The sequence below is a fragment of the Brassica rapa genome, chromosome A01, assembly GCF_000309985.2.
Source record: "Brassica rapa cultivar Chiifu-401-42 chromosome A01, CAAS_Brap_v3.01, whole genome shotgun sequence".
Taxonomy (NCBI): domain Eukaryota; kingdom Viridiplantae; phylum Streptophyta; class Magnoliopsida; order Brassicales; family Brassicaceae; genus Brassica; species Brassica rapa.
In genome coordinates, this window is record NC_024795.2 from 21,155,108 (window position 1) to 21,178,444 (window position 23,337).

Here is a 23,337-nt window from a genome sequence, read left to right on the forward strand (position 1 = left end):
CCGCTTGATCTGTCCTGCTTGAACTGCTTTTACCATTCAGAACCTTAAGTGTTTTAATGAACTACTTTTCATAATAGCCACTCTTTTTTACATGATCTTTCACTTCCCATCGAATCTAGTGGCTCTCTTCAGAACTGCCTAATAGCCAGGTATAAATCGATAGATAAGGTAGATTTTTTTTCTTTGAAGTACATGGTAGTCGAAGAAACTTCCAACCAACAGAGAGTCATCGGAGCGCCGGTGAACAAACAGCTTGGACATGAATCGAGGAGGACTGAGAGAAGACAATGTCGAGGTTGGACAGGCATACGTCGGCGAGCCTTGGCTCCACCCGCGTCAGAGAGCCTTCGGAGAAGCGGCGCCTGGGAAAGATTTAGAGGGATCTGAAGTAAAAAAAAAATTTCTAGAATTACGCAAAAGAAACTCTATTTGATAATTGAAGAACCTATATAAATACTCCATCTGTTCTTAAATATAAGATTTTTTTTAGGTAAAACACATTTATTAGAAATTTTACTTTTTATCTAAAAAGTGTCACTAAATTTTTAAAAAAGTTTTACATTCTAAAACACTTATCTTATATATTAAAACAGAAGTCACAACTTTGATTCATGTGTGATATTTTAAAAAATGGACTATCACTAGAAATCAGTTATCATTCATTTGTTCCTACTAATATGACTTAATAATATATCATTCCTAATATAACAATCGACTCCTATAAAACCAGATTGGTTAACAAACACATATTTGATTCCTTAATAAATTATACATAGTAGTAATATAAACCATTGTATAGTTCAAATACTGAACTGATTTAAATGATTTAACCAATATATATATAATGAGTTGTATTAAAATAAAAATCATGACTTCTTTCATGTGTGATTTTTTAATTTGAACCATTTTTAAAAAATATTAAATGTATTTTATGAATATTAATAATATATATAATCTTTGAACTACTTTAATCATAATATCTTTTGATATCTTTTAATTTTAAATATAAATATATTTTTAAAAAATCAAACAAATCTGTTTAAAAGATTTTAACAAGATCTTAATTTTCAAAAATTCTATGTAAATATCTTTTATAATTCGTAATTAGTTTTAAAATATTATTATACATTAATATATTTTATAAAATTAAGAATAAAAGTTTTATCTTATTTTACCTATTATATAATCATAATTAATCATATTAAGAGAAAATTATTATATTGAACTAAACATAATAAACTATATTAAATTATTATATATATTTTTTTATTTTCATAAGTATTTATGTTCAGAATAACATATGTTGGTAACAAGGGTTAACATTAGCAAACTATATAGTACATGTATAGAAATTAACATGTATTTTATTAAAGCTAATAATATAAAAATCTTTGTATTTATTTTAATTATGATATCTTTTCATTTTAACTATATATATATATATATAATTCTAACAAATCTGTTGAATTTTATTTTTAATATCTTAATTTTCAGGAAGTTTATGTAAATATTTTAACTAATTTTGTAATTAGCAATGAACTATTATTATTTATTATATGTATTCAATTATAGTTTATAAAATAAAACACAAAAATTATATCTTACTTTTATCTATTTTATAATAATAATAATTCATGTTAAAGTAAAAATATTATATTAAATTAAATATGATAAATTATATTAAATTGATAAATTTATAATTTTATTTTCATAAATATAAAATATTTATACTAAAAATATAATACGATGGCATAACCACTTAACATTCGCAAACTATATGATACATGTATAAAAATTGATATATCTTAGATTTTTGTATATACAAAGAATATATTTTTAAAATGAATAAACGTAAAAAAATATTGCTATAAAGAAATACGACTTTGTTTCATGCATATATAAATTTGTTTAATAACAAAATTCAAATACAGTAACATAAATATATAATAAGAAATGACAAATACATGTGATGGTTTTAAACTATTGATTATTACACCATGTAAACTATAAAATTGTTATATTTGAAATATGTATATAAACATTTAAATATATGGTTAACGTTAAAATTGTATACCATTTATAAAACCGAAAAAGAACATCCGCGATGTTGCGCGGGTCAAGATCTAGTTGAGTTTAAAATTACACTTCAGATCACTTTCAGCTACTGGCACACTTTCGGCTAACTGAAACATAAATGAAATCCAATTGTTATCTTTAATTAGTTACTCCAATTGTTATTTGCTAACATGTAACAACAAACAATTCAACTTTAACAATATTTCAGTATCTAAAAATAAATCAAACCAAAGAGAATAAAAACATTAGGGGATTTCCCATTGGAGGAGCCGAGAGATCCAAAATGACGACAGATCCTTCCACGCCTTCTGAGGAGAACGGAGGAAACGACCTCCAGCTGAAATATATGCTATATTGATTCGATAGCAGATACAAGAGAAGAGCCCCGATTTTGGCAAGAACGAGCTGCGATGCGACAGTGACGCGGATGAATCCGATGCAGACGATGGCGGAGAAGAAGAAGTTGAGCGGCGGATTCATCGGTTGCGTCAATATGGCGCTCTCTTTGCCGACGTCTCCGCCACCGTTCTTGGTGAGTGGGTCAATTTCATTACCGACCAAAACGGAAGTAGGTATTTCTTCTGTTACAAAAGTTTTGTTCTTTATCTCTCTGATCAATTGAATTTACATGCGTATGGCTTATTGAATGTTGGGTTTTACTGAATTTTGAAATTTAGCCTTTTTACATTTGTTTACTGTGTAAGTTATCCATGGTTAAAGCTCCAGTTTTATGTGGACCAAGAATATTTTGAGTTTTGAGATGTCTCCATTGGAGAAAGTCATAAGTTTTTTGCCCCAAATCTCCGTCAGAAGTTTTCTTAAAACTATTTTTAGTTGTTTAGATTCTATATGGTTGAGATTTATTCTTTGTGACACTTATGTATACAAGAGTCTGTAGCTTTAATTGTACCAAAAGAAAATCTGTAGCTTTGTTATGTTTTAACGTATGACTTAGTTCTGTATGGGTATTATGTTAACTCGTTTGAAATAATTCATATATATTATTGCAGTTCAAAGAGCAAGCTCAGACTTATGAAGTTCTTAGTAATGTAGTTCTACTTTCGGGGCTCATGATGACCAAGCTTTAGCCGGTTGGGGTCTCCTGTCCATGCATCAAAAACAAAATTTGAAGAAAAAAAATGAAAATTCTATTTGCTTAGAGATCAAAGGAGATGGTACGAGAAGAACACTAAGAGCCACTGCAATTAGAGGTTGCTCAATAGTTACAAAGGGCCTTTATGGTTGGTAGGTTGACTTTTAAATTTGAGGAATGACACTGTTTAAAAGTTGTTTGCCTCATAGCTAAAAAATCTGTTAGGTATAACGTTTTGTATTTGATATGACATAGTTGTGATTTTTCAATCAAGAAGCTGTTTTATCAATGAAACAACTGGTTAGTGCAGAAATGGCTACCATTAGAGATTATATTAGATTACTTTACTCTTAAAGTTAGATGGTCATGCTAGTTTAAATTTACTAATGTTCTTACATGTGAATATGTGCACACGATTGCAATATAGTGTTTGAAAGAAATAGTGTAGTTTGATTTTATACGGAAGATGTTCATGTTGGAAGAAGTACATATTGATCACTCTTAACGGGTACATGTGGATCATGTCAAAATTATGTACATGTGGATACAATTTTTTTTGTACACTTTTGAAACAAGTAAATGTGCGTACTAGCTTTGCAAATGTCGGCGTAGTCGTGTAAAGGTGGTCAATGCATCATGGTAAGGTGCTCATTTGGATATTTTGTATATTAGAATTATAAACATATATGGGGTCATTGTTTGGTGGTACATGTGTACAAATCATTTTTTTGTGTACATGTGTACACATAAATATTTTGTGTAGATGTAAATTATGTATATTACAATTATAAATCTATATTGAGTCATTGTTTGGTGGTACATGTGTACAAATCAATTTTTTGTGTACAATGTGTACACATAAATATTTTGTGTACATGTAAATTATGTAAAAGTAAGTTTCTTTACAAACTTTCCAGCCCCACATGATTCACATCGCCTGGTTCATCTGCGGCTGAGACGGAAATTGACTCGGCGTCAGAGTTACATTTACGGTGGAGCTACACCGGCTTCTCTGGTCTTCAAGATCTGACACACCTCTCTCATCTCCATCATCACTCTCTCTTATCCTCACCAGAGCGTCCGGTGCATCTTCTCGCTCTGTAACAAATACACATGAAACCACCGTACACATCTCATCATCTCCACTACAAAAAACCATGTTCATCGCAAAATCATCATTTTTGTAGAACAAGATCTTCACAAAATCGCCGTCGTAATGGAACAGCTTCATCATCTCCCTCGACAAAATCTGTGACAAATATTACTCAACCAAATAATTTAAGGAAAAGAAAATCAAAACATCTATGATTAAAATGCAGATTTATAAAAGTAACCGTATAAAAAAAATAAGAAGCACAAGATAAGAAATAGATAGAAAAGAAGAGAGAAAGAAGTAGGTCCTACTAGTTATAATTTAGTTCGTCTTACTCTTAGTTGGTCAAACACTCTAACCAGTCTAACCAAAATATAATGTCATTTGACAAAAATATCCATTCTCGTTTCATTTTTAGGACAAAGAAGTCTTCAACCAACAGAAAGTACTTTGGTAGCACAAAGTGATCTTGAATGTAATAAAAAGATATAAAGTGACTTATAATGAAAATAACTCAATTTTAAATTAAAAAGTAGAATTATTAAATTTGATTGGTTACACAGTTTTTTATAAACTTAAAGCTACCTAGAAATATGAGAACATCCTACATATTAGAACATGAAAACTATTCTAAACATCTTATATTTAGGAACAGAGAGAATACTTCACTTATATACCAATTTTTCAAACCGATTTCAGTGATTGTTTTTTTTGTCTTGTCTTACATGGGCTGAGTCATGATTCTTACTTCATATCTGTTTTTATTTTCATTTTACTCTTTTAAATTATTCAACCTAATTAAATATTTGATCTCTGATAACAATACAGAGATTTGTAAAAAATAACTTGAGATTCAGACTGGTGAAATGATAATTCTAGTAGCAACGATGTTAACCACACTAATTCACATGTAACATCACTTACGGTCCTACCTGCTCGTACAAAACCAAACTTTTTTTAGGCAAAGAAATAGTAAAGAACAAAAACCAAAACCAAACTTGAGTGTTTCTTTTTCTAAGTCAAAGTTGTAGTTTGTCTTACTGATTTAAAAAAAAAAATGTATTACTTACTAAAACAAACATTATCAACACCACAAGTTAAACAAAACTCAACAAAAAATTTCAAAAATCACAAAAAACTTAACATACATCACCTAATTTACAAGAGATATCAAACGCATTGTCTACTTCTAATACATCCGTCCTACCTTTTGCCTAAAGTCTCATGAAGACAATGGATCATGAAGTATTCATTATGTGATTGTCTTCCACTCTAACTATAGATAAAGTTTAAGAGATAACATGTAATTGATGAGATATCGATAGAAACTAGAACTTGGACAATACGAAAAATACTTATGAGCACACGAGATTCCTCAAAAAAAAATACTCTTATTAAGAATCGTTTAAACAGACTTAACAATTCTGTTTAATCAGGTTTCTATGCCTACACACACCCGTGTATCACGGATCAGTCCTTAACTATCCAAAGAACTCAAGAACTATAACCCGGTCTCCATCCTTACAGTTCTCTCGTCAACTCACTTTCTCACAGAAATCTATCTCTTGATATCTCTCAGAAAGCAACCTCTTTCTTCGATTCTCCATTTCTCTATATCCTTGGCAATCTGAAGATTCTCTCCAAATCTTCTTTCCATATCTCTCTCCTCTTTTCCATAACTGTTTAGATCATGATCAAGTCTCTCACAAGTTACTAAAACGATCATCCCAATCTCCAATCGTCTTGAAACGAAACCACGTTAAAGCGGCTTCAACTTCTCATGAATCTCGATTAAAAAATCTCCCCCTTTTTATCTGCACCAGTCACTCATTACTGAATATGCAAAACATTTCACACAGAAACTCACATGCAACACAGAGTTAAGCACATTAGTCACTCTCAAATACGCTTGAACACTCATAGCCATCGCCCTTTCAGTCAATAATAAGACCAACATGATTCATAATACTTCAATAGTCATATGGAGTAAACAAAAGTCTTAAACTAGTTCAGAAACAAAGCCAAACACAATTGAGCACAAACGCATCTAAGCTCCGTACATGACATAAACTTCTCCCCCAGAATGCGAGACTCGTCCGATAAAAACACATTCATTTAGACACCTTGGCTCCCCCATAAGCTCATCATCACCAAGCATGTGACCACCCTCACTCTGATGTGCTATAATCTGATGAATGAAGTTCGGAAAACAGACATCAGAATCATCCAATGGTTTGTGAACACCATTGTGAATCTGAGACCGTAGCAGTTCACCAAAGTTTACATGCTTCCTCATAACCAAGGAATCAAGTAATCTGAGACGCTGCTGTATCATATCATCTGACTCCTCCCCTGGAATCCAGTTAGTACTGCAGACGTAGTAAACTTGACGATACACCAGACATAGATCTTCGATGGAGAACTCACTACATTGATTGCGGAGGCCTTCCCTTAGAGTTTAGTTAAAAATAACCACTCATCAGTATCTTATCCAACGAATTATCTAGTCATCAAAAGAGTTATCATGTTGTCTTAGAGCTTATTGGCAATGTACTTCGTCAGAGACTATCACATTCTTAGGTACTGCTTTTCTCAGCTGAGATGCATTCATACCAAGTTTTTTTTTTTTGCTCTAAGATTTCAACAAGCCTCTTCTTAACTATTTATAACCTTGAATTTTTTCAACCTGAGTCTTTTGCTCATACAAAGCTTTATAAAGAATATTAAATTTAACTTCGTAAGGTTTGGTGCACCTCAGTACAAACAGTGATCAAGATCAGATGCAAACTATTGTAACAGCCTGATCCGACATGAGTGTTTATCTTTCTGAGACTGTGTTTGCGATTTTCAATCAAGGTTTCCAAGATAGGTTGATAGTCTCTACTAGGGTTACATGTACTTCTTAGACTAAAGGAATTTATCATTTACATAGGAAAATAATATTGGCTACAATTCATGATCTTAAAGGTATCAAACCCCAAGAGCCTCTCATGAATACAAGAGACTACTGAGAGCCTCATGTTTTTGGAACAAGTCCCATAGTTGGTTTTCTGATGTTTTGTGCTGGAGAATGGTTAATTTTTCATCCAACAGGTTAAACACAAAGTGGAACTTAACATCAATGTGTCTGCACCGAACATATGCTTTCTGTTTAGCCACAAATCATTCAAGTCTTGTTTAATTATATGAGTTTCTCCCAGAGTTAGTGATCTTACCATAGCAATTGATCAGGTGTCTCATCCACAGAATCTGAACACAACTTTTACCAAGCTCTAACTGTTCCCATAGTGTCACCAGAGATGGGTCGTGATTGTCACCCATGTACAGTTCTCGTACCTTTGTCCAACACCCGTCATGCAACACTGCACAACAAGTATTCTTGTCAGTAAATTCATTAAAGTTACAGACAAGTTGATTACGAATGTAAACCATCATTCATTTTACTCAATGAAAATAATGTGGATTGGATATTATTTGTGTGTCTTCACAGAGACTAAAATCAACACCGAGTTGAGGTTGACTTTCAGTAATGTAGACGAGACTGGTTGTTTGCGCTTTTTTGCACTGGACTATAGCATCGATGCTGCCCCTCAGGCTGATCAGCTTACTTGACTCAGTGTCAAACCGTTTTGTCAAGCTCCTGGCTTTAAACTCATGATTCAGGCCTCTCAGCTGAGAACCAAGAAAGTATTCCAATTCTCCTGTGATGTATAGCCGATACTCGTGTTTCCATTGGTATGGGTTGTTTTTAACGTTTGTACTGAAGGCAGTCGAGATCTGAGTAGACGTAGCTTGACGTTCTTTGTTCAAAGAATCATCACAGCACTGCAAGCATCTCATGTACAATTGTGGTTTCCATACTTTTGACTGAGACAATTCCAGAACCTCAATTTCCATGGAAGTTTACCAGTTCGGAGTGTCATATCTTGTGGTTCGTTGTCCCTCAGTTTCGACTATTTGGGACGTTTTCCACATGTAGCAGTTACTGCATGTTCGGACTCCAGCGAGAATTACCTTGCCGTCCTCATCTACCGCTTTGCACTCAGTTTTGATGAACATCACCATCAGACCTTCATCACACACTTAACTAATGCTAATGAGGTTTGATTTTAATCTTTCCACCAAATAGACATTGATGAGAGAGGGTTGCTCTGGATGTTTAATTGAACCAACTCCTTGGACTCTTACCTTTTTGCCGTTTCCAATCATAACCCTCTTACCAGTTGTCTGAACCAGATTTGTGAGCAAGTCATCATTTTCTGTCATGTGTCGCGAGCATCCACTATCGAAGTACCACATTCCTTCCCGTGCTCATTTGCAGCTAGTCCTAGTTCCAGATCTTCCTCTATCTCTTCATCCTCCTCACTGATCATGGCATGGTTGCAGAGTAGGTTCCCAGGTTCTTCTTCATGCACCAATCTGGGATATAACTCTTGTGATCGAGACTCTTCCAAACTATTTACTTTTAATGATGCATTTTCATGTCTTCCAGACCTGACGAATCTTCCTGAGAAATCTGTAGTAGAACGTTTTCTTATGTCTCATTCTTCCACAAGCAAAACAACCTTTGCGTTTGTTCATCAGGAGTGTCTCCGCCTTTTCTGATGTCTCTTACTGGCTGTCAGTCTCTTGTGTCATGGCTGTTGTGTTCACTTGTCCTGTTATCACTTGTTTCACTTTTGAATTTTTTGGTCTAGAACATTCACCATGTTCAGTTACAGTAACTTGCTCCTTTAAGGATTCATTTCCATGCACGAACACAGTGGATACAAATTCCTTCCCATTGTATCCGAGTCCCGAGTTAGCGTTCAGTGGTTGTCTGAAACTCAGAATTTGATCGAGATCTTTAGTTCCTTTGCTCAGCATTCGAATATTTTTGTGGTTTTAAGTCAAATCTCGTTCCAACCCTCGAGCTTTGGCATGTTCTTCAGTATAAGCTTGCCACATCTTTGCTATCCGATCTTCCAAAGCAACATTCTTTTGTTTCTCATCAATCAATTCATTTTCTAAATCCGTCATGCTTCTCAACACATTTCCAGTTTCTGGTGCTTTGTTCTCTTTGTCACCTGATTCGCTGAAGTCAATCGTCAGGATGTTAACCTGAGCCTTCAGCTGTGTCCTTTAACAACTAAATATTCTCATGACTCAGTTTCATACACTGATCATACAGCTCTCGGTATTCCTTCTTAACATCTACCTCATCCCTTTAATCGTCTTCTGAAGTGTCTGAGTCTGATGACGAGCTTTCAGCCCCCTCAAGAGCAACAAAGTTTAGAAGAAGATCCTTGTTATCTCCCTCATCTTCAGATTCCGTGTCACTGAAGCACAGCAAGGATTTGTCTCCATTCTTCTTCTCGACATTTGGACATTCCGCCTTGAGAAGTCCCACTCCTTTGTATTCAGCACATTTCATCTCTTTTCGTTTAAACAGCGAACATTTGCGCTGAAAGTGGCCAAATCCTTCACCAGTTATGACACTGTATGTCCTTTTTCTAATCTTGCTTGTCTTCATAGGTCTTTGAGTTTCTCTGAGTTTCACCTCGGTTGGTACGTCCGAAACTCCTTGGAACTCAGAGAAACTCCTCTACGCTCCTTTGTCAAGCCGTCTCACCATGTTATTAAAGTTTCTTGCCATCATACTGACATCAGCTTCCAATTTCTTCACCCTTTCATCTTCAGTGTTTGCCGTGAATGCAATTCCTTTAATCGGAGGAGGTTAATCTTCAGTCTGTTTTCAAATGACATAAGTAGCTCCACCAATTTATCCAACTTGGTGTCATCCGAGTTCATGGGCGCCTTGATGACAGCCTTGTAGGCTTCAAATCACTTTGGAAGACATCTGATGAGCTTCTTAACAAGTTTCTTTTCTTTGTACTTTTCTCCCATCACAGCTGCCGCATTTGCAATCATGCTCAGTTTGTTTTTGAAGCTTCCAAGAGGTTGTCTTCCGCCATTCTTAGATTTTCCCACTTGGTCTCAAGGTGGTCAAAACGAATCCTTTGAACACTTGAATCTCCTTCAAAGTAGTTTACCAGTGTGTCTCACGCATCTTTTGCCGATTCACACCCTTGTATAATCTTGAATTGATCAATACGAACGGCAAAGAAGATGATAGAAATGGCCTTGGAGTTCCATTTTGACGCATTCTATTCTTTAGTTGTCCATTGCTCCAACGTCTTGGACACTTGCTTTCTCTTCTCATCCATCATGGTACACTCATTCCAGTCATTAACAACAAAAGCCCATGCCTCCTCATCTATACCACAAATGATATACCTTATTTTAACCTTCCATTTTCCGAAGTTTGATCCATCTAATATGATCGGCTTCTCTACTGCGATTAGCTCCTTCATATGATTCATGTTCTTCCCAAGATCTCAACATGTAGCCAATGTAGATATCGAAGAGGTTGGCCGCTCTGATATCAAATGTAGAAACTAGAACTTGGACAATAATATATATGAGCACACGAGTTCCTCAAAAAATACTCTTATTAAGAATCGTTTAAACAGACTTAACAACTCTGTTTAATCAGGTTTATGTGACTACACACCCGTGTATCACAACTGATCAATCATTAACTACCCAAAGAACTCAAGAACTATAACCCAGTCTCTACCCTTACAGATTTCTCATCAGCTCACTTTCTCTCAAAAACATATCTCTTGATATCTTTCAAAAATTGCACCTCTTTCTTTTGTTCCCTCTTTCCGTATATCCTTGATAATCTGAAGATTTTTCCCAAATCTTCTTCCCATATCTTTCTCCTCTTTTCCATATCTGTTTAGATCATGATCACGTCTCTCACAAATTATTAAACCGATCATTCCAATCTCTAATCGTTTTGAACCGAAACCACTTTAAACCGGCTTCAACTTCTCATGAATCTCGATTCACCAACATCATCTACTTCTGATTTTTTTGGCATATCTCGCTTAGAGTCTCGTGAAGACAATAGATCATGATACTCCTATTGTGAATTTCTTCAATTTTTGTTATATTTCACATGTTTAACTAATATGAATAATAATCTGTATATAATGTGTTGACGTTCATTTTGCCGATTAAATATAATTTTTGATACTCAATTAATACATAAGCATCGAAAATTCAACACCATCTTCTTGAAGATTTCATTTAACAGGTTTATATTTTAATCATATAACTAGACCTTGACCCGCGCAACCACGCATGTATTTATTTTTCATTTTTCATTTTTATTTTTACAGAATGTTATAGCTGTAAAATTTAATCATATTACATAACTATTATAATATAACATTTGAAAGATAACACTTTTTGAACTACATCGAGTTACTTTTTTTTGTGTTTTACAGTAAATTGTATCACATATATTGGGTATCATATAAAAAATCTAAAATTTATCTAATTACACTTTTGTCTAGGATATATAGAAAACATTTTTTTCCTAATTAAAAAGTACGAACAACAAACAACTATGAGTTAGTATGCTATTAAAACTGATACATTAGTTATAGCGTTTAAGAAAATAAAATGATTGTTCAACTTCTATCAAATTTGTAACATAAAACAAATAAAGATTATAACTTGTAAAAAATAAAATAAAAATTTAATTTAACAGATAAGAAATTAAATGATGAGCTTAAGTTTGCATATATTTCATTTAATAATTTTGGTAATATTAAATTGTAGTGATCCATTAGTCCAAAGCCTATTTATAACCGATTGTTGTCCGGAAAACCTAATAACAAAACGTGTATTTGCGTCGAGTTAAAACCACATACTTTTTTTAATGTGTCTGTCGTTTAACGTTTTTTTGAAATACTCTGTCTATCTATCTTCTTTTTCGGTGTAAATAAAGTGAAACTATATATAATAGGGATATGAAACCATATAATAGAGAATATACCTCAACCGTTTTGCAAGGAACATCACGCGAATTTAATATAAAATATCTTGATTAGCACAAATTTAGGCAATAGTTTGGAAGCTAATTATTCATAATATTCGATATTTGTATTTTTGGAACTAATTTATCGATATACAGAAGGTGTAGATTTTTTAGATAGATCTTTTTTTTTTTTTTTTTTTGTCACTGTTTTAGATAGATCTTATACATTAAATTTCAAAATTAAAGTAGATTGATCCGCATGTTAAGGGAAAAATGAGTTTGGAAACAAATTATTTGATTTAGTAATAGGTAACATTATAATTATTTTTGTGTGTTTTACTTTCTCAATCTTATTGTTATAAGAAAGATTCATCATTGATTATATATGTATGGAGGGACTAAGAAAGATATTATAGTTTGGATTTTCATATATTGATTTTTTTTTAATTTAGAAAGGTCACGAAAAATTGTGGTAAAAATAACTAAATTAATATATACGTATGAATATATTGATTTGTATAGTTGGTTTCAATTTAATACAAAAATAAATATATACATATGAATATGTTGGTTTGCATCTAATATAAAAATTAATATATACGTATGAATATATTGATTTGTCTAGTTTGTTTGGATTTTGAATATATTGATTTTGTTTGTTTAGAAAGGATACAAAAATAACTAACTTAAATCTTCCATTGATCTGTATACAAGTTCCATCAGCTATAGGTGAAGAAGAAAAAATGATATATTGTTGTGGTTTGTATTAAAAGAAAGCTATGTCAAATTGAAAGTTACGTATATCAATGACTTAAGAAAGTTGTGTACATCAAGAACAGTGGACTGAACATTTGAAAGTGCGGAAAGTAATACCTGTACAAGAGCAGTGTCAATTTCATTTTGTAACTGGTTGTTGCCGTATTTTTTCTTGGGTTAAAATTTGATTTAGGAAAATGCATTAATAAACAGAAAAAGACAATAAATATTTAAGGTAGGTTAAGTAATTAATTCAGTGGCATTGCATTGTAAATAAATTGCAAACTTTAGGGATATTTCTTATTTGTATTTTTTTTTAATAAGATAGATATCAAACTTTCATTTTTAATGTTTTTGTATTAATTAAATATACAAATATATAAGATGTTAAATCATAAGCTATAATAATTTAAATACTTTTATAGTAAATAATATTTATGTCAGGTATTTTTGAGATTTTTCTCTTTTTACTTAATAATCATCTACAAGGGATGATCTCTTGATCTGGCTAATTAAACCCGTTGACAAGTTACATATTTGTTCTTGTTACACTATGGTCTATAGAACAATGGGCCTTACTTATTGGCATTCCTTCAAAACCAGTTTTAGCTTTCATTCATATTTCCTTTCAACATACATTTCGCCTTAAACCGAAAGCGTCTTCCTAATTAGACCATTATTAACCTCAGTTTCTTAATTGGGATTCTTAACTTCGGCTAAAAGACGATTCTTAACTTTTCTTAGATTTTTACTAAGAAAAACTAAGAATCATCTCTTAAATAAGAGATATAAGAACCGTCTCTTAACCGAAAAGTGTAAAAAAAACACACAAAAATGTCAAATCATGAGTTAAGAACCTCGGCTAAAAGACCGGGGTTAATCATGTCCTTAAACATACATAGTCCATATTTTGAAAATTAATCTAATAATGTAAATCAAAACCTCAACTTCTAAAATTTATGAATCCTAAAACCAAATTATAAACCCATTATATTTATAACCCACTTTTTAAAAACATATTTTTGAAAGAGTTAGCCGATATCTTCATTTGTCATTCATATAAATGATGTCATCTACTACTATGTTAGATTACGTTAACAACAAAGGAAAAAAAAATTATTGTCGAAGATTCTCTAGGCGTCCAAAAGAGATTATCTTTCGTCTGTTTTCCCCCTCTTTGCTTGTTTAAATTTTATGTCTTTTCTTCATTCGTTATATATATATTCGATAACACGTTATATCCTGTAGTTCACAGTTTTCACTGAAAAGCAAAAAAAAAAATACTTTGGTACCAGTGTGGAAGAATCTTTCATCTTTGGTCCATGTTATTGACTATAAAATTGTACAAGTCAATATTCGATTCTTAACGTCATAGAGTCTTTGTTTTACTTTAACAGTCTTTGTTTATATGTTTTTGCTTGTTGAGTATCATTTTTATCACGAATGCACACGAAAACAACATCTTCATACTATCTGTTTTCTAATTTGGTTTACTGTGTTTTTTTTTCTTTCTACAAAGCGTTTTTGTGTGTTAGCTGCTGAAATATCAAAGGTTGATAAGTCTGTCGTCAACTAACGTCTTTGTTTATTTGTCCTGTATCACTTTAAACGTTGGAAAATTAAGACGTACCATTCGAAGTACAAAGTATTTTAACATTTTCAAGCTGAAATACTTGTACTCTCGCCTCACATATCTCTTGTAAAAGCCTAACAACCAAGAGATTATAAATATCAACATGAACGTAAACTGTTTAGTTTACATAAACCTTAAAACATTAAAATGCCCATGGAAATATCGATTATCATACCAGTTCAAAAAAAAAAAATCGACTATCATGAATGGACATAATTTATTTTTTTTTGCTAAATTGTAAAACGAAGTTTTGGTTACAATTGGAATGAAACCAGTTTCTGCTTTCCAGCCATCCTGAATCTAAGGAGCCACAAAAATTAAAATACCCAAAGACACTAAGCGATTAATTCCAAGCTTCCCAACAATGGCGGACTTGAAGTTAATAAACAGTATATAGCAAGAGACAACAAATTAAATTCTCATTTCAAGCGTTTCTTGATCAACTAGGATTAGCTAGACCATCAAGAGAATAGCTAGAGGTAAGTTCAGTCAAGCACTCACCAAGGTGGCTCAAGCAGGCATAGACAGAAACAGTTGGCTCCCGCTTTGGAATTCTAATGGAGGAGGAAGAAGCTGAAAAACGAACGCAAACTAACACAGCAGAAGACAAAAATGTAAACCCGAGTTGCCGCCACTGACACTGAAGAGCACAAGTTATGGTCAAAGCGCAATTAGTCAATACGGCTCCTCATCCGGCCTCGCCACACAAAGATGCGGCGGCGACAACAAGCAAACATAGAAATTATCTGCTGGAGCATTGGAAGTAGGGAAAAGAAGCACAAAAGGAGTGTGGAACTCCTAAAAAAACATGTGGCCTAATCAACAGTTGAAGGCTTCACCTTGGGAGCAGATGACGCTGTCACATGGTTTTTCTCAAAACCCTAAGAGCCAACATCGAGAGCAGAAAGGAGACCAATGGTTCACCGAGAGGCACACCATGGTTGTTTTCTTCTGACCTAAGAAAAAGAGGCCCTCGGTGGTGCACCTCACAACCACCCTTTACTCGAAACAGAGAGGAGGGACTCTACAATACCTTGAAGCTAAAATGTTAGAGGAGTCTGACTGGAGTGCGACTGCTAGGCAAGAAAGCAACGGCAGCGACGCGATAGACTTTCCGACGGTCTCAGATCTCAGATCTGACCCAGATCCGAGCGCAATCGGCGGCTAACAGCAGATCCAAGCCCCCCAAAGGTAGACTAGACTCATTTCGCCTCGTTCGTGTTCGTGAGAGACTAATGACACCCTTGATTTCTGATAGATCCGGCAGAGCAAACCCCACCGAAACCAGAAACGCTGAACAGAGAGGGGAGAAGAGGATAAGACATCTAAGGGGTGATGTTAGCCCTGAGAATTCAGATATTTGGTTGGTTTCGGGGATGAACCATTCAATTTTTGGTATATCAGATAAATCATTGTTATACCCAATAGGTACTTATGAGATTTTGGCTTGGTTTCAGTTCTATTTGGTGTTTGGCCGGTTTCAGGGACCTGCTTAATATGTGAATCAAATGTATATATGATATTAGTTAACAAGTTAATCTAAGTGGTCTAGTGGTTACACATTTGCATATTCGTCAATTCAACCAGACTTAGAGTACTAAGGTGTTAATTTTATAAGTATTTATTGTATTTTAATATAGAAATACCATATATATTTATAATATAAGAAAGTATATAAAAGATAACGTGGTCTGGTGGTAACAATGTTCTCACTCTTCCTTTCCAATTCGGGTTCGAGTGGGGTTGATGACATTTTACCTTATATCAGAAAGCTAAAACTTGTTTTTCGGATATTCGGGTACGTTCGGTTCTAGTTCCGGTTCGATGATTTCTAATATAGAAATATAAGAACAACTTGGGTATTTGAGGATTTCGATCCGGTTTCGATTTCAGATATTTTGGTTTGGTTCCGGTTCAGTTCTTCGGGTCCGTTTTTTTTTGCCCATGCTAGGTGAGATGATAACAAACTCGTTACTAAAGACCCGCGGTGACCGCAGAGAAACCAGCCACCGCAAGCAAAACGAAGAACGGAAGCGGAGAACTTTAGAGAGAAGTTTGAGGGTTTCAACTTTTTCCTTTTTTCTCTTATAAACTGTTGTGCGTAAACTTTTTATAATGATTAATCACATTCCGAAAAGTTCCATATCTAGAATATTCTTAAGGATTTGTTTAGAAAGGTATATTACTACCACGAAAATATCGAACAAGCGACCTCTGGCAATGAGAATTTCAAGGAACCACACCTTGATATCTCGAATGGACATAATTTTGTATGATTCCAAAATATTTCTTAATATCATAAAACTATTTATTTAATGCTAATTTTGTGAAAAGATAGCTTTCAAACCTTGTTTTAGCCGAACATTTTATTAGGTTGTTAATTTTTTGGCGCTAAACAAAACACATGTCTTCAACTATAAGTAAGCCATGGAATGGAACCCTATTCCGCCACAATCTACCAACTTTAGTATCATATCTTTCGACTTTCCAACAAATCTTTCTCACGTACGTTTTCCGTTTTAGCCGATCTTTTCAAAATATGGGAATATATAATATATATAACTTTTTTTTAACTGAATTGAAAGAATATATATCACTTAGAATATTTCTTCTTTTGATTTCTTTTTAGTTTTTAGTACTTGACGAACAATATATAACGTATACAGAAATGTAACGAGGATATCTATACTATTATTTGCGAAGTAAATTTTTGGAATCAAGCTCTCACGTTAAAAGTTTGACTGATTAATATCGTTTATATTCTTAATGAATAAAATGTATTCTATACTATTATTTGCGAAGTAAATTTTTGGAATCGAGCTCTCACGTTAAAAGTTTAAGTGGTTAATATCGTTTATATCCTTAATGAATAAAATGTATAACTAAATTAAAAAAATAAAAACAAAATTTTAATTTATTTGATTTGATAATTGATTAAAATTAATAATAATAAGAATTATCCAAAATCTGAAAATATAATTTTAAAAAGAGATAATTTATGTATATATTGTATTGTTATCTGAAAAGGTCTTTAGTAAAAATTTAAAACATGAATTATATATAAAAAGTTAAAAACATAAATTATATAACTAAATATTAATAAAAAAATTCTTAATTATATGATTAAATAGAAAATTGAATTATCCAAAATCTAAAAATATAATTAAAAAAAAAGATAAATAAGATCTTTATAATCTAGAGTATTTGTACTCCCTACACACAACTTACCCCCTATTTGCACTCCATACCCTATTTCTCTTCAATTTTTTTCCCCCCATCACTACCATTTCCCCCCAATTCAATGGTATTCCACTCTTTTGAGTATATTGAGCTAATTTGCTCTATAATCTATCTATGGTCTAGAAAAAAAATATGATATAGCTTTATGAGAAAATTTGTAGAAACATTTTAAAAATGTCTACAAAATACAGGCGAGAACCAAAACTAAAGCACATTACGTACGTACCAAGAATAAACCGGTATATATAACAGTAACATAATATGGTTTTTAATATAAATGTGACACCTTATTGTGATTTTCTGGAAGCCACTATTAAATCATTGAATGTATTCGCAAGTTTCGTGGTTCTTAACATTTTAAATTTAGTTTGTGATCCACATATGAAATGCAACGACACTTATATTTAAACTCAAATTAAGATAGCCGTTATTAAACTTTTAGATGAATTCGAATTCCACACGGGTCAAACTCTACAAATGCTAAATTAAATATTCTGGAGAATTAATTAAATATCATTATCAATTCCTTAATCGCTAAGTGCTAACCATGGGAATACATATCTTATATGTGCAGTATAAGTAGGCATGTCGATATACCAATGCGCCGACTTTCCCTTTATTGAAACGAATGTTAGATACTAAACCTAAACGCGGACTAAACGCGATTACGCAATGCTGCATATCCAGTAATGTGAAAATATCATATATCATAAAGACAACATGATATCATGTTGACTGTAACGTTTACATAAAACAGGTCATCCACACTAGTCATGCATGAAACAGATCCTTTATCTGTAAAGCTCGTGGATAACACGTGTGTCCCTGAAAAAACTCTAAACGGTTACTAGGAAACTTCTCCGTGGACCAAATCGTTTATTCTCAATTATTTACTTTTTGTTATTAATTAATTTGATTAACGACGCTTATGTTTAATAGTTTTGAACTTTATCTACTTTCAGTTATTCTAATCTATATAATGTATTAATTATATAAATTTACTTTAATATTTCTTTTAGCTTAAGTCTTAATATTAATTTATTGAACGAGTTTTTAGGTAACAATTTGGTGAAGGTAACTTTCGTTGGTATTACTAGGAAACTTCGTGGATGGATCACAAACCGACTCGTGAACTAACTTATAAAAAGTACAGGTTGCATGGACATTGTTACATCAGATTTTGTCTTCATATTCAATCCATCGCTTTCACAGAGAAAATAATTCCAGTTTCTGACTAATTTTTCTTCTCTACGGTTTAAAAATTCCGGGTTAAACAATACCAGAGCCCATGTCAACAAACGTTTCTTCCCATGCAGAGAAGAACAACTTGGTGGGCGTCGAGTGTCTTCTAGAACTCCCCAAAACCCTAAGCAAATCAAACAAGAAATGGCAAGTAGCATTCATCAAGATTTACTGCTCAAGAACTCTCCTCAACTGCGCCAAACACGCCATCGGAAAACCCGGTTTGTTTCCTCGTTCCCTTTCCTACACCGCCATTGATCTCGACCGTCATCAAGATCATCACAAAGACTTCAAGATCGATCAAGAAACGTTAAACGATCTCGTCAAGAACAAGAACCAAGAGAAACTCGAGTCTCTTGGTGGCCCTAAAGGCTTAGTCTCAGCTCTCAAGACAAACACGCGTCTAGGGATCAACGAAGAAGCCGACGAGATTCAACGCAGGCGTTCAACGTTCGGGTCCAACACCTACACGAGACCACCATCGAAGAGCCTCATCCATTTCGTGATCGAAGCTTTCAAAGACCTCACGATTCTCATCCTTCTCGGTTGCGCAACGCTCTCTCTCGGGTTCGGTATCAAAGAGCACGGATTAAAAGAAGGATGGTACGACGGAGGAAGCATATTCGTAGCGGTTTTCTTGGTGGTAGCTGTCTCTGCGGTCAGCAACTTCAGACAGAACAGACAGTTCGACAAACTCTCGAAAGTAAGTAGCAACATCAAGATCGATGTCGTTAGAAACGGACGTCGTCATGAGATTTCGATCTTTGACATCGTCGTTGGAGATATCATTTGTTTAAACATCGGAGATCAAGTTCCAGCGGATGGAGTGTTCGTTGAAGGACATTCGTTACACGTCGACGAATCAAGCATGACGGGAGAAAGCGATCACGTCGAGGTAAATCTAAACGGGAACAGATTCTTGTTCTCGGGTACTAAAGTCGCTGATGGGTTTGGTAAAATGGTGGTTACATCCGTCGGGATGAACACAGCCTGGGGACAAATGATGAGTCACATCTCACGCGACACAAACGAGCAAACTCCATTGCAGACTCGCCTCGACAAGCTTACTTCTTCGATAGGTAAAGTCGGTTTACTCGTAGCGTTCTTGGTTCTTCTTGTTCTGTTAATCCGTTACTTCACGGGAAGTACTAAAGACGAGAGCGGGAAACGCGAGTATAACGGAAAGAATACGAAAAGCGATGAGATCGTGAACGCGGTTGTTGAAATGGTTGCGGCTGCGGTTACGATTATAGTGGTTGCGATACCTGAAGGGTTACCGTTAGCTGTGACATTAACATTAGCGTATTCGATGAAGAGAATGATGAAAGATCAAGCTATGGTGAGGAAGCTCTCTGCTTGCGAGACAATGGGCTCTGCTACTACTATCTGTACCGATAAAACCGGTACTTTGACGCTTAACCAAATGAAGGTAACCGATTCCTGGTTCGGTTTAGAATCAGGAAAAGCTTCTCCTTCTTCTACTCTGTCGAGGAAAGTTGTTGAGTTGTTTCATCAAGGAGTCGCGATGAACACTACAGGGAGTGTGTTTAAAGCTAAAGGATCATCATCTGAGTATGAATTCTCCGGTAGTCCGACGGAGAAAGCGATCTTAAGCTGGGCGGTTGGGGAACTGAAGATGGATATGGAGGAAGTGATTAGAGAACACGAGGTTGTTCACGTTGAAGCTTTTAACTCGGAGAAGAAGAGAAGTGGTGTACTGATCAAGAAGAGAGGAGAGATGACAGTTCATTGGAAAGGAGCTGCTGAGAAGATTCTAGCTATGTGTTGTACATACTACGACGGTTCTGGAGTCGTGAGAGAGATTCAAGAAGACGATAAGGTTCAATTCGAGAATATCATTCAATCCATGGCAGCTAAATCCCTACGTTGCATCGCGTTTGCTTACTCGGAAGATGGAGAAACGAAGAAGCTAAAAGAAGAGAAGCTGAGCTTACTCGGAATCGTGGGGATCAAAGATCCGTGCAGGCCAGGAGTCAAGAAAGCCGTCGAGGACTGCCAATTCGCCGGAGTGAACATCAAAATGATCACCGGAGACAACATATTCACGGCGAGAGCCATCGCGGTAGAGTGCGGGATCTTAACACCCGAAGACGAAACGAACGAGGACGCTGTGTTGGAAGGAGAGGCGTTTCGAAGCTACACACAGCAGCAACGGTTAGAGAAGGTGGAGAGGATCAAAGTGATGGCGAGATCCTCGCCGTTCGATAAACTCCTGATGGTGAAATGCCTTAAAGAGTTAGGTCACGTCGTGGCGGTTACGGGAGACGGAACGAACGACGCGCCGGCGTTGAAAGAAGCGGATATCGGACTCTCGATGGGGATCCAAGGAACCGAGGTGGCGAAGGAGAGCTCCGATATCGTGATCCTCGACGATAACTTCGCCTCCGTCGCGACGGTTTTGAAATGGGGGAGATGCGTTTACAACAACATCCAGAAGTTCATTCAATTTCAGCTCACCGTCAACGTGGCGGCGTTAGTGATCAACTTCGTGGCGGCGGTTTCCGCGGGAGAGGTTCCGTTGACGGCGGTTCAGTTGCTGTGGGTGAATCTGATCATGGACACGCTCGGCGCGTTGGCTTTAGCTACAGAGAAACCGACTAACGATTTAATGAAGAATAAACCGGTCGGTCGAACCGCTCCGTTGATTACAAACGTCATGTGGAGGAATCTGTTGGCTCAAGCGTTTTATCAGATCAGTGTGTTGTTGGTGCTTCAGTTTCGAGGGAGGTCGATCTTTGGCGTGACGGAGAGAGTGAAGAACACTTTGATATTCAATACATTTGTGTTGTGTCAAGTGTTCAACGAGTTTAACGCGAGGAGTCTTGAGAAGAAGAATGTGTTTAGAGGGTTGCATAAGAACAGGCTCTTCGTTGGGATTATTGTTGTGACTGTGGTCTTGCAGGTTGTGATGGTTGAGTTTCTCAAAAGGTTTGCTGATACTGAGAGGCTGAATTGGGGACAGTGGGGAGTTTGCTTGGCCATAGCGGCGGCATCGTGGCCGATCGGATGGTTGGTGAAATCTGTTCCTGTACCGGAGAAGCACTTCTTTAGCTACCTGAAATGGAAGAAGAGATCTTGAGAAGCAAGCTCTAAAATTGTTTTGTAAATGTTTGGTTTTTTAATTATTTGATTTGAATAAACATTGTAAAGGTTTCATTTATTTATTTCTATTTATATATATTCAGATTACAAATTATTTTAGAACGGGCCAAGATTGTTTCCTTCGAGGCTGGCTAAAGCGATGAACTCCTTCTCTGCCTCTTTCCACTGGATATCAAGCACAATGAAACGAACCCTGGAACCGATCTGAATCCGGGACATGTTCTGGTTCATGAACAACGGGTTTCCTTCCACAACGTAGTCGTAACCAGGCATCTTATACTGTGATAAGTAAACGTTTTCACAAGGGCCACATCTCAAGAAGACACCGGACTTGTGCACCTGGCGAACCACACCATGAACGATCTCGCCTTTGAACATCTTGAAGGTGATTCCGCTGAAAACCACCGGGAAGACAATCTCGCCAGTGGTTTCCCTGATTCTTCCCTCGCCTATTTCCTCCAAGTTTTTGAGTGCTATGAAGTAGCCGAGATCTTTGGTCGCTTTCTTGGAAGCAAAGGCATCGAGTAAGCGAATGAGAACAGCTCTCTGGATCATGAGGCCGTTGGGGTCCATAGCTTCAGCTGGTATCATGACATTCCATGGCAGTTTGACTTTGATGAACATTTTTCTTTCCAGAGAGACTGTAACTGTGAAACATTCAAATACAACAAACATTCAAACATTTCTAAGAGAATCCGAGTCAAATCTAATAATCACATTCTGATTAAAGATATTATGCGTTTCTTTTTTCTTTCTTTTTTTGGGTAATCAAGTTAAAATGTATTCTTCAAGTTTTCTTTCAGACATTTCAACAAACAGTTTGCATTCATGTGAACATGCAAGGAATAAAACTCAACAAATAAACGATCAAGAGTCAAATAAACAAAATAAAACAGAAGCTTCCACATCTAACCATCTTTTTTTAACTGTAAGCTTAGCCAAGCTCTGTATTCTGGAACGTATTCACAAACCCTAGACTGAGTCTATCAGAAAATTTGACTTGAAAAAAACAAAACATCTTAGAATTTCTACCTTGGCTTTCCCGGAAAGACAAGATCAGAAGCTACAACGGAGCGATCAGGCAAGAAACACACAGAGTTCTTCGCTTTCGAGAGTATCGACCAACTGTTCGAGAGCTCTGTATCGAAATGACACGAGACCTTTCGTTTCCAAAATATAAAGGCCCATTAGTATAAATGGGTCAATAG

General features: G+C 35.1%; 2 protein-coding genes and 1 long non-coding RNA gene across 3 annotated transcripts; 2 read left to right on the forward strand and 1 right to left on the reverse strand.

Moving 5' to 3' along the window:
- The first annotated feature begins 1,072 nt into the window (after positions 1-1,072).
- LOC103834238 lies at positions 1,073-14,850 on the forward strand. Its single transcript, XR_626452.3, has 2 exons — positions 1,073-2,644; positions 3,087-14,850. It is a non-coding gene; the product is annotated as an uncharacterized LOC103834238 (long non-coding RNA).
- Positions 14,851-18,884: 4,034 nt separating this feature from the next.
- LOC103834245 (putative calcium-transporting ATPase 13, plasma membrane-type) lies at positions 18,885-22,220 on the forward strand. The gene has a single exon (XM_009110313.3). The coding sequence runs from the start codon at positions 19,053-19,055 to the stop codon at positions 22,104-22,106; it is 3,054 nt and encodes a 1,017-aa protein (XP_009108561.1). The 5' UTR covers positions 18,885-19,052; the 3' UTR covers positions 22,107-22,220.
- On the reverse strand, positions 22,166-23,335 carry LOC103834253 (DNA-directed RNA polymerase IV subunit 7). Its single transcript, XM_009110326.2, has 2 exons — positions 23,162-23,335; positions 22,166-22,776 (listed from the first exon to the last, which is right to left on the reverse strand). The coding sequence occupies exon 2, from the start codon at positions 22,751-22,753 to the stop codon at positions 22,226-22,228; it is 528 nt and encodes a 175-aa protein (XP_009108574.1). The 5' UTR covers positions 22,754-22,776; positions 23,162-23,335; the 3' UTR covers positions 22,166-22,225.
- Positions 23,336-23,337: the final 2 nt, after the last annotated feature.

Excerpts from the sequence above, each read along its gene's own strand:
- LOC103834253 (XM_009110326.2), bottom strand. The coding sequence starts at position 22,753 with ATGTTCATCAAAGTCAAACTGCCATGGAATGTCATGATACCAGCTGAA.
- LOC103834245 (XM_009110313.3), top strand. The coding sequence starts at position 19,053 with ATGTCAACAAACGTTTCTTCCCATGCAGAGAAGAACAACTTGGTGGGC.